Source organism: Primulina huaijiensis, chromosome 11 (genome assembly GCF_012295235.1).
Source record: "Primulina huaijiensis isolate GDHJ02 chromosome 11, ASM1229523v2, whole genome shotgun sequence".
In the NCBI taxonomy this organism is placed as follows: domain Eukaryota; kingdom Viridiplantae; phylum Streptophyta; class Magnoliopsida; order Lamiales; family Gesneriaceae; genus Primulina; species Primulina huaijiensis.
The window spans coordinates 21387970-21401030 of NC_133316.1; the positions used below are offsets into that span (position 1 = coordinate 21387970).

The following is a 13061-nucleotide window of genomic DNA, read 5'->3' on the forward strand; positions in this document are numbered from 1 at the left end:
CATGTTTTACATTATCATTCTTATTCGTTAATCTTTTTGCTTTTTAACAAAACCAGTGAAATTATATTGGAGCAATGAGTTTTGATCTTAAATATCTTGTATGAAATCATTCGGTTTAGTTCAAGTTTTTTTTGGTGAAATTAATATATCTTCGCTTTTCAAGTACATGTATTGTGTTTTGGGGATAAAAAGATTTTGTGGGTGTTATGGTTTTTATTTCAAATTTAGTTTTTTACTATTTTTCAGTCTACTAACGTGTGTTTCGTCATTAATTTTTATAATTATAATATTATATTCATTTAAACATAAATTAACACGAGTCATTAGTGTCAGAAAATACTCGAAACATTCCATCGAATATTCTCGAGTTCTTATTTTTATTAAAACCTTTNAAAAGACTAAAAATGGAAAACAAAAGAGTAGTGCAAGGTGTCACGGTCACGAGTTAGGAGAGGAAAGGTGGCGTCCATGCACAAAGACGAAGAGGTTATTATCCAAATCAAAGTTTGTTTACAAAATTCCAAAAGCTATTAAACGATATTGTCTGCTTTCGCCACGATTGCATATGCCATTTTTATAATTATAATTTATAGGTAAATGGGAGCACAAAAAAACTTCCAAATTAAATAACGTTCTTATAAATTATCAAATCTTACAAGTCAATTATCTCTAGTACTATATTATGAATTTCTATAATATTCATACGTTATGGAGAGTTCTCAAAGTGGAAAACTTGTGAATCCTGTTTTTGATGATAACATCATAATAGTTCATATTTTGTTATCAAATTTCTCATTGTTTATATTTTCGAGATGCTTAATTAATATGTTTTGTGTTATTTTATTTTATGAATAAGTTTTATGCTATTGGGATAAATTTATTTTGTTGAGAATTTGAAGTAGAAAAATTCAGAAGTGAATTTTTCATAAGACGTGAGAAAACCTTGTGATTATTTTTCAGTTGCATATGAAACCTAAATTTGGCGAGAATGGCAATGAGTGAAATTCGAAATTATGATGATAATACTATATTTTAGGAGTTCTAATTGTGGTATTTAATTCATTAAAGACTTTAGAGACATATTATTGAGATAAAGAAATATTTGATAGAGTATTATTCCATAAAAACTCTGGTTTACTTATTGATAGGCCTAATTTCTTCATAGTATTATTAGGTTTCATTATAGTTTTTGGTTTTTGTCTTTTGACTTCTCTCTTCGCACCAACTTAACGTGAAACACAAAAGAGAAAGCGGGTGAATTTTTCATTTCTTCTCACGAACTCTAGGTTAAGTTTTATTTCTAATTCAAGAGATATTTTATTATTTCAATTTTATCACTGTGAGGTTTTTTACGCTTTAATTTAATATTATATTTTATTCAAGTATTTGTTGGTTTATTATTTATTCATATGAAATATCTGTTTACAGTTTACAAGACCAAAATGTTGAGAACGATAATTGACTCTGCACAAAGTACAACTCGTAGTGTTTGGGTTGTAATATGATTTAAAATAATTTGAATTGTACCGATATCATCAAAAAAAATACTAACATTTTATTTTCTCTCTTTATTATTTGATCATGTGTATTTGACTATTTTTATATAATAATAGTTTATTTATATTTAACTCATTAGAATAATGAAACGAATATGATATCTTGAGTAAACATGTGTTATACTAATCATAATAAATTTCAAATCCTTAAAATATTGAAGTTATTTAAAATATATTAAAATTAATATAATTATAATATAAATAAATAAAAAAATGAAGTTGAATTTCTTCTATTTAACTTATTTAACTATAAAAATAAATTCAAAATCATAGATTACAAATGATTCAATTCAAATATATGTTAAAAATATAATTTCGGTTTTTCAGAAATATATAGCTATTGCATATATAATTTTATAATTGATGGCAATTAAGGTGGATCAGCGAGTCATTGGAAAGGCATGTGGGAGGAGAGTAGGGGACCTCCGTTGAAATTAGACGGTCACCGCCGGCCGCTTGTGAATTTTGCTGCTACTTCCACATGTTAATTAATTAAGTTGGATTGTTTATACATATAATATAATATAATATAAATCTATATCTTTGTGACGGGTCGAACCGATCCATACCCGATTGTAAAAAATATTTTTGATATAAAAAATAATATTTTTCATGGGTTGGGTCGGATAAAAAAACTCGTGTAAAAAATTTGACTCTTAAAACGATCTCATATGATTTTTGTGTACTATCAGCATCTAACGAAAATTAATATTTATTCATTTTAAGATGATTGAGGATTTAATTAAAAAAAACTTGTAAAGCCTAATTTTAGTAGCATGAAAAACGAGAGCTAAAATCATCTGTACGCTGATCTTTCTAGCCTAGCTTATATATTCCTACCCTACAGTAATTATTGCGATCCACCGGCCAAGTTCCCCTCCAGGAAACACATAATTTCACCACTCACCACACATAAATATTTAATTATGGGACTACATTATTTGTGTAATAAATGTTTCGAACGAGAAGCAAGTGGAAGTACCCATAACCATAGGGAAAATCAAATATCCACGAATCTTCAAATGTTAAAATTCCCATCAATCAAATCAATGGTTATGTAAGAATAGAAATTCATTTTATTTTTAAAAAATAATTTATGTGATCGTAGCCTAATATTTGAAGATATGACATCGATAATGGGAGAAATTAAATTAATGGTTATGAAAATTTGATTTAAAACTGGAGATCGGTCCGCTCGTCATATAAAATAGATAGATTGAGTCAACAATTTGCGAGTTGTGAGTAAACCCACCCCATTAGCCCGTTCGGACAGTTACTTATTAGTTATTAAGTAAATCTTACTGATTTTAAACACATTATCGCTGAATGCGAAATGTAGAACTAGAAAAAGTTCACTTGGGATGGCCCAGCCCACCCATTTTTATCGTATCCTGTTAATAAAATACTTATTCGAACTTGGGTAAAGCCCAAATAAGTCATAGACCCGTAATATAACCTTTTTTCAAAAGAAATTTTGCTACATAGTTTCACGGAAGAGTTTGACAATTACATTTAAATCCATAATAATTTATACAAATCAAATTTTTGATTCATTCTACGTCTGGAATTTTGACCTGACTCTGTTTTGTTGTTATACAATGGGGTTGGCTGGTTTTTGTTTTAATGTGGAGTCGATAAACGTCTCTTATTTGGACATGTTTAAATGAATACACTGCAACGGTGGTAACGATTTTAATTTTGATTTCTAACTAGTAAAAAAATTACAGACACAAAATTTAAGGATGGTCCGATTCAGTCAGTTAATTACTTCGCAAATTGATAAGGGTATTAATCCTACTCAAATTCTAATTGTACATTATGTATTGAGATTGAAAAATAATATAATAATTAATTAATATAATGTAAATATGTGAAGAAAATAATAAAATAGAATAGAAGGGGAAAAAAGGGTGTTCGGGGGAAAAAACATACAGCGGTAAACCTTGTTGGTGCCACTAAAACCCTTGCAGTCGTAGCTTTTTCTTCGTTTCCGTTTCTCGCGAGCATACTTTCGAGGTATGCAAATTCGTTCATACGTTCCTGTCTCTGCACTCGTAGCCCGTCAAATATCAGTATTTGTCTGTATATATGATGCTTGCGATTCAACTTTGTTAATTGTGCTTTTATTTTTTAATTGATTTTTTTGTTCGGAGATTTGGTGAAGGTGTGAGTGAGTGCTGACTTTAGTGGAATTATATGAACTTTCAGGTTTTTGCGTCATTTCCTTTTGATATTGAGGTGTAGTTGGTTGATTCAATGAGATATGATCTTAGTTTTCGTTATAATGATGTGTTAGGTTCAGTATCGGATATTTGAGTGAATAATTGTACATTTTCTGTAAATGCAGGTGTTTACGGTATGAATTTGAACAATGTCAAGGTACCGAAGATGCCTGGTGGAGGTGCAACATCTGCTGTGATCAAACTGGGAGTTTTTGCTGGACTTGGCGTCTATGGAGTTGCTAACAGTCTCTACAACGTTGAGGGAGGGCACCGTGCCATTGTTTTCAACCGAATTGTCGGTGTCAAAGATAAGGTTTAGCCCTGCATTTATCTCGAGGATTAACTGATAATGCTTAATATTTTATTCTATCTTTAATTACATGCAAATCTTTGTTTTTCCATGTCTCTCTTGTTGGGAAAGTCTGTGGGAAGTAGTTCATTTTTTGTGGGTTAAACCATGAATATTGCATCCCATTTTCAATTGTAATGATGTTTGCCTGAGTGAATCTTATTGGCATAAAAGTTGGATCATGTCATGTATTTACTCTGGCAATTTGCAGCTATAGTTACATGTTTAATTATTTTAGACCTTTTCAGAAAAATCTATTCACTTGAACAAATAATTGTAGCAAACCTTCATTGCCTCCGGCCACATCTCAATGGAATTGGTATAATCTCGTTTGGCGCATTAAGGCTGATAAATATCTCAGAGCCTAGATGCAAGACGCAACGTGCAAGACGAGGAGCACACTTTATTGAAATGAAGCATCATAATAATCATATGCTAGTATTTGTAATTTGAAGAAAAGTTCATAACAATATAAAGCAACATGTGCTTTACGAATTAGTAAAGAACAATAAAACAAAATTTGTTAGTATATAAGCTAAATTAAATGTTCTATATCTTTCACTTCGTGGTTGATTTATTATTTTCACATTGATGGCGTGATTAAAATTGGACTCGAGGCTTAAACCGCACCAAAAGTTGGGTTATGTTAGGGTGTGTGGGCTTTATTAAAGACTATGTCTTGCCCTTTGTTGAGGCACAAAAGAAGAGACCGACAAGACTTGTGCCTAGATGAACGCCTGTTTTTGTGTTTTAGTAACTATGATTGAAATATTGGCCTCCATAGTACTGCCACTTTTCGTGTTATAGTGGTAAAATTCTAGGAAAATTGACAGGCTGGTGGAAACTTTTCTATTTAGTGTCACTTGCTGAGAGGCTAATTTGAAAATTGAAATATTAGCTGAATGTGGTTTGTCAATATTTTTTTCATGTGATGAAATTTATTTAAATCATTAGGTTGTATGCTTTGAATCTGTATATTTGGTTTGACAAGTTTTGATGGGGTTTTACAATTTTGTGCAATTTTCAAGCATTGATAGTTGTCTTGCATATCTTGCTTTCAAGTTAGTACTCCATGCTTAATGAGCGTGTCAACGGCTTTACTGTGTCCTATCTTCGCAATCTGAATCTATAAAAAATTATTGTCAACTAACTCCTGGGAAAAGATTACTGTTAATCCTCTACACACTATTACAAGTTCATGTTTACTTTTGGATTTGGGTTTTGGAAATAACTTGTTCTATCTTCATGGAAAGTATATGGGACTTTTGAAGAAAAGATCATGTCCATTTTATGCCTTCTGTTAGTAGCTTTCACTCCTTGTGTTGCAAATTCTTTGTTTGATACTTCCCACCATGAGGTTAAAGCTCTGAAAAAAATTGACTATCTATGCCACAGTAGTGTACGAATAATTGTTTGTGGCTATGTTAGGATACAGTTGATCAAGGGTTATCAATACAGTTTGAACTCGAGATACTTTTGTCTTCTCCAACATTTTCATACTTTTACTTTGTGTTAATTAGGAAGAACATAGGTCACATCCGGTTCATAATGTTCCGATATATACTTCTTCCAAGTTTGTTATTTGATTTTGTCATACTCATGTCCATCAACCTAACTCTTCTACGACAAGTTATCGTATCTAATATTCTTCTTTTTTAAAAGAAAAATTGTATTCTGTGAAATTTGGATATGTTTTATATTTTTTCTTATATGCTCAACATGCAGGTGTATCCAGAAGGGACTCACTTGATGATCCCATGGTTTGAAAGGCCAACCATATATGATGTTCGAGCGCGTCCCCATCTGGTGGAGAGCACTTCAGGCAGTCGTGACCTTCAGATGGTGACCCCCTTATCTCTCTCTCTCTCTCACACACACACACACACACACATTTCTTTCCCCAAACCCCACATTCATTATCTCGTACGTGATAGGGCTAGCACTTGCTGAATGATTTTTGATGGGTTTGATGTTCACTATCTGGTTTGAAATAATTTTCTTTTATAGGAATTAAAGTTAAATTTATTTCCCATTTATGATAATGAGAGTGACCGTTGACGCAATTGGTTGATTGTAAAAGAGGTGAATCCATTCCTTAACATGCAAGCGGGTTCAGAAATATTATTATGGTTCAAATAAGTTTTTGCAACTCTCTTTGCCTGTTTTTCTTCTTATTTATTTCTATATGTCCATTTTGTGATTTGTACTTTACTACTTTAGCTAAAGTTTATTTATTGTTGCCATCTTTTTAAAATTGTAGTTTAATGAACATAGAAAGTGGTTACCAATTATCACTTTGGTTTAGTTTTCACCGATGTATTTTTGCAAAGGTGTTTCTTTTCTGTTGAAGCACCAACCATTTTGTCTATTGATCTTCTGTGCAGACTTTCATTTTATTTCATAGTTTACTATGACCTATAAAAACTTTACATTTCCACATTCCGGTTGCCTTACATTCCTGCTTTTAGCTGAAGTGCGTAATTTATTGATAGTGTACATCGAACAAATATCTACTAGAATCTTTCTAGGAGGTTCTTTTTAGCTTCATGGACTACCGTGTTGTGGAAAAGAACCTTAACCAACAGATTATCGTTGTACCCCTCCGCCTTGTGATTTTTTTGGTGCTGCCTAGTGGGGAGTTGAATTTAAAAGTTCAATCAGTTGTTCGATTGTTTCAGGTAAAAATTGGCCTTCGGGTTCTTACTCGCCCTGTGCCAGATCAGTTACCCACTATTTATAGAACCCTTGGTGAAAACTACAATGAGCGAGTCCTGCCTTCAATTATTCATGAGACGCTGAAAGCTGTGGTTGCCCAGTATAATGCTAGCCAACTTATCACACAGAGAGAGGTAAGTGGCTAGGGTAGGGATATTTCTTTTGTTCTTTTTTCTTTCCTTTTTTCTAGTGTCTTGAATTGCTTCATTATACGGTTGTTACGTTATGTCAACAGTTGATTGACCATTACGCTTTCCCATTCTTAGAATTGAATTTTCTAAGGCTTTTTGGTTTGTTCGCGAAACATTTTTATTGTATTCTACATTTTTACTTATGAATAAAAACACTTGATTTTTAATAAATAGAGGCTGCAACTAGGATCTGACGCAACTCTACGGCCAAAGTTTGAATGATGTACTCGAAAAGTTTAGCTTGCTCTCCTTTCATGATTGGCCTGCATATACGTGGACGTTATGATATTATATCTGAATTCTTGATTATGTGGAATTAGAAACTGACAGTAATTTACTGTATTTAGAACGTGAGTAGGGAAATACGGAAAATACTGACAGAAAGAGCTGCTTATTTCAACATCGCACTGGATGACGTCTCCATTACAAGCCTGACCTTTGGAAGGGAGTTCACTGCTGCAATTGAAGCCAAACAAGTAGCTGCACAAGAGGCTGAGAGGGCCAAGTTTGTGGTTGAAAAGGCGGAGCAAGACAAACAAAGTGCTATTATTAGAGCACAGGTAAAAAAAAATGCCACCATACATCGTTATTTTTTTAATATTATTATTATTATTCAAGATTGGAATGCTGCATTTTCCTACAAAAAAATAAAATGCGCGTCTACATCTATTCCTTTTTGTGCTCGTCCTGTGGTATCCTATAGTACTACGAGGTCAGGCTGGAGCTTTTCCAGAGCAATTTTGTCCATTGGGAATTCTTTTCCTTGAACTTGGGAAGTTTCATTTGATAATTGCAAAATTCTCTCATCCGATAACCAGGGAGAGGCTAAGAGTGCCCAGCTGATTGGTCAAGCTATTGCCAACAATTCAGCTTTTTTAATGCTCAGGAGAATTGAAGCTTCTAAAGATATTTCTCATACTGTTTCTAGTTCAAGCAACAAGGTGTACTTGAACTCTGATGAGCTCCTTCTGAACCTTCAGAATCTGAGCTTAGAACAAAGTAGAATGAAGTAAACGGTCAAGATGGATAAAAACTCTCTGTTTGCTATCGAATTAAGATTTTTCGCACAAGTCACCAGTTAAAAGAGCAGGAGTCACTGAAATTCATCAATTCTATCGTCATTCTAAACTGTGTAACGACGTCTTTGATCTTAATTATGGGGGCACGTCATCTTTTGACATTTATACTATTTATTTTTTTTGCTCATACTCTAGACAAAATTTGATGGTTTGGATGTTTTCATATGCTGGTTGGTTTGATAGCTTTTTTGGCTCATCATAGTTTAGATATCATGTCTGAATAAGTATTGTAGTTCTATTTCACGTGTGATTGATGTGTTGATCATCTATATATGTGACAAGTATTTGGAACATGGAGTCCATCATAACTGTATTGACGCTATCGAGTTTGACTCGAGCTCGAGTCTACAAAACTTAAATCTGTGCTGGAGCTCGACTCGACTCCACTCATTTTGACTCTTGCCTCACCCTAGATTCTAGAATACACATGATACTCTACCTACGTGAGCTCTATAAGAATATTATATGTAGGTAAAATTGATGATTTTGCTATTAAAATATTTTCTACACTTTTGGTTTCAGAAAACGTGGTCGATTATGTAGTCCGGTGGATGCTAGTAATAACAATTGCAAAGCCTCATGGCTCTGTAATATTTATTTTGAAGGTAGCATTAGATTGCTAGTTTACATAAAATGCAACATATTATTTTGATGACTATGCGTAATTAATTTATAATAATGGATCATATCTTTTTAACATGACTAATAAATTTATATGGTATAGTTGTTATTTTGAGACCTATATTGATTGTCGGTTGAAATATTGCATATCATGAGTGGATGGACCTAACATTCATATAATTTGTTGCACAATTGTTTTTAATCCCATTTTATTATTGTTTATACAAAAAATTGTTATTTATCCGAATAGTTTATATAAAATATGATATATGTAACGCTTTACATGATATGGGAAGAGACATAATCCTATTCACGGTTAGGCACTTTATTTTGCTTTGATAGAATCAAATATGATATCATATTTTTATTATTATATTTGATTTATCTTTGACTTAATATCTTTGATCAATCCTTGTTTTCTTTTAAAAAATAGTTACACATAACAATGCGTTCATTTTCTCATGTCTGTTTTCTAATCGAGACACTTTAAAATGACCAGGAAGAACACAGTTCAAAAGATGGAGTCTAATTAATAATACAAGAATAGTTCCAACTTCGTTTGATGATACTTGTGATAAATGTCTTACATCGACTTGATCTATTTCAAATGAGAAGGATTGTTCATATGTACAATTTTCAAGAACTTAATTCTTGTTAAGACTAGGACTTGGATGTTTTAATGTCATGAACTTGAGTTTAACTTCACCTTAAAAGCTAACTCAAGTGGAGAGTATTGTCTAAGTCCGTATATAAAATTCTCAATAACGTAATCCACCCGATGAGAGACATGTAACAACTTGGCTCTCCCCTTCAAATCATACGTTTTAATTCTTGTACAGTCTCATGTCAATAAAAACGGACTCAGACTGAATTGTGGTGGTGACAATCTTCTTTCGTAGCATGATATTGAGATGCAATAATCGTTTCTACTAAATGAGCAATTGACATATAGTTCATATGTTGTTGTACATTTCGAAATATTACAGTCGTTTCATCACTGTCAACTGTAGCTTTTGATAAAACAACAAGAATTCGGGCTCACATAAGAGATCAAAATTCCTACAATCATGGTTTTTTAGTAAGTAATTGCAAATGAAATTTATGTAACTTATAAATCGTCTTCCTCGATCAAAATTCCATGCATGTAAAGAGAGAATCTATGACTCCTAGGTTAGAGATATGGATGGAGCTTTTATTAATTTTACAAATTGAGCAAGTGGAACTTTACTTTATAAAGCTGAAAGGGACTTTAATCATAATAATAGTTCACTAGATTTTAATCATTGATTGCATTATGATTGCGCTGTGATGGTAATTTTTAGAGTGAACTAAGCGAGAACAGTACTGGAAAACAGTTCTCGACAAAGTGGGGAAAAAATATCAGTTTAATTTATATTAGTTTTTCATCAGAAGCATCAAGTCTTCCTTAAAATTTAAACTAATATTTTTTAAATGAAAATTTTCAATCAAAATAATGTTATTTATTCAAAATTCGGAAACTCGATCTAAGGTTGTGTTTGGATTTGGGAAGATGGATTTGAAATCAATCTATTACGATTATAATTTAATTCTTTAAAATTGAAACAATAAATCAAATTTTAAATTTATAATATCTTATTTATTTACACATTATCAGTACAAAGTAAAACTTGAAATTCATCATAATTAACATGAAATATTATATACACGATAAGATATAAATTTGAAGTTTATGATATTACTTCTTTATATAATAAAAATATATTTAAAATCTATCAATTCAAATATAACCTAAAAATATATAGTGGATTCAAGTATAATTATACTCACAAGACGACATGCGCACGTACGTAACTATTTATAAAGGAGATTGATTATATTTATTGCTATTTGCGTTAACTTTTTAATTCTTTGAATTTGATAGTAATTCAGTTATATTGATTGTATGAACAAAGTCATGAAACCTACATTACAATATTAGTCAAACCCTAGGTAGGACCTACCTGCTTATTCGAAACCCACGATGTTCTTTTTTTTCAGTTTTAATTTTTGAAAAAAAATTTATTTATTTTCATTTCCCACGTAAGTCTTTGCCAGATTAAAGGTTATTTTCGTTTTCAAAATTTCAATGGTTTATATATATAGACACACACACAAATATTAATTTAGTATTAAAAAGCTCTATTCAAATTAGTATACTACAGGTAAACAAATAAATTAATCGATTGCTTAAAAAAATTAATTAATTCGTAAAAATATACGTTTGCCGGATTACAAATATTAGCTGTACAAATATATATATACTGTAAACTGTGAAAAATATATATCCCTATGACGGGATGAAAATAGAGAAGGTGAAATCTTACACGAATCGAAATATGGATCAAAAGGGTCCAAAACAATTGAATACAAGGTTGAAGATCACAAAAGTTGATCAATTCTTGAAATTAGGGAGGAAAAAAAAACATTTCCTACTAAATGGGATTGGGAAAAGACAAACCAAAGAAAACAAAAAAACCCTNATATCATTCCCATGTATTCCCATGTAATTGTAGAACTTATTTCTAAGGCAAGTACCCCCTAATTAATGTGCATGATTGAACCAAATTATAAAATATATACAGGCACACATAATTAACATTATTATAAAGAATATTACAAGGGTGAGATCTTGTAGATCACCGTGTATTAAGAACAAAAGAAGAGCTGGACCTTGAAAGTTGAAGCCTTTGGGAGCAAGAATATTCTTGGGTCACCAAAGTTCAAAGACTAAACTCCAAAGATTATATTATAAATAAACACAAAAAAGCACAAACATCATTAGATTATGATTAATTGTCATCAGGAAGGGTCAGCCCAAAACGAGACGACCACTCCCATTTCAAAAAATTCACTGCCTTTGTCAGTTGCTTATAATCTTGATTATTCATTTCTATATTCTAATTATCGAGTCGTTTTTAGCATTTAAAAACGTAAATGACAACTAGGTGACACCCATGCACGACCCCGTTTCAGCAGATTGTTGATTCAAAAAAATTTGAAGAGGGTTCAAGCATATTATATACACAAGTTCTTGTAAAAATTCGAGCAAATTAATATATCGGGTCGGATCGAAGTTGATTATATATATAATATAAATCTTATCATATTAGAATATAATTAGTTAACTATGATTATATTTGATTTTTTGAGCTAATTATTGCTGATCATTTCATTTTGAAGCTAAGATGATTTTAAAACTTGGAATAATTTGAGTTACATTAGATATTCACAAGATGTATGCATGTGGAACAGTGGCTGGTAGCCCAACTTTTTAAATTTTTTATATATTATTTTTTGACAATTTCGGATTAATTTGATATTAGTTCAAGTTACTCGTTTTAAATGATTTTAAAGTTTAAAATCTTAATTTCGATAGATTAATAATGTTGCTCTGTGATTGGCGACGTGGAAGAAGAAAAGTCGTAAGTTGAATTCCAATACATTTCCCTAAAGAAAAAGATTGCTTTAAAACGACTTTTTGAAAAGCATAAAAGAATCAACCAAAATTCAATCAACCCATCAATTTTCATCTACCGACTCATAAGATTTCTTTTATAAACTCAACTATTAAAATTACATGTATTCTCTTTGTAATTTTGATATAAATTTAAAAATATTTCATTATCTAACATTGATAAATATATATTATATATATATATACATTCATGTCTAATTTTTAAAGATTCCTTTTATTCACACTTAATTTCCTTTATTAAATGTCCCTTTAACATAATTGGTTTGAACAAATAGTAATTTCTTATATAATATAATTTAACTTTTTCAGGAAAAAATGAAGTTAATATCATATGAGATTAGGACGATTATTCCCTTTTAATGCTAATTTTGTTGTCGTTTCCTTTGGATTTACTTGTTTGTTTGACAGTGTGGCACGTGCATGGCTATGAATAATATCTCGATCCCAACCTGCAATTTAAATGCATATTCGAGACTTCAGCAGGGAAATTAATTAATTAAGAAGATGATTTACTACTTTTATGAATTTTATTTATTTAATTGAAAACTTGATTATTATTTTTTTAATTCAAAGAGAGGGTACTGAATTAGTTGGATTGATCCCCTCGATCCTTTGAATCTGAATATTTAATTTTTATAGGGGTTAAACTAAAATTCAGAAATTTTATTTGTGAAAAAGCTTGTGAAGAATTAATTAATTTGTATTTTAAAAATGTGGAAGAATTAAATTTTAAAGTTAAAACTTTATCGAAAAGCAAGCTAAAATAAGTTAGTGGTCGAACTACATCAAATTCAAGAATATGAATTCACAGTCAAAAAGGCAACCCAAAAAA

The 13061-nt window shown here is 31.1% G+C and overlaps 1 protein-coding gene across 1 annotated transcript; it reads left to right on the top strand.

The window, feature by feature from the left end:
• The first annotated feature begins 3456 nt into the window (after positions 1-3456).
• Positions 3457-8275, top strand: LOC140987126 (prohibitin-1, mitochondrial-like). The gene is made up of 6 exons (XM_073455533.1): positions 3457-3572; positions 3904-4091; positions 5853-5969; positions 6806-6976; positions 7381-7593; positions 7852-8275. The coding sequence occupies exons 2-6, from the start codon at positions 3915-3917 to the stop codon at positions 8044-8046; spliced, it is 873 nt and encodes a 290-aa protein (XP_073311634.1). The 5' UTR covers positions 3457-3572; positions 3904-3914; the 3' UTR covers positions 8047-8275.
• Positions 8276-13061: the final 4786 nt, after the last annotated feature.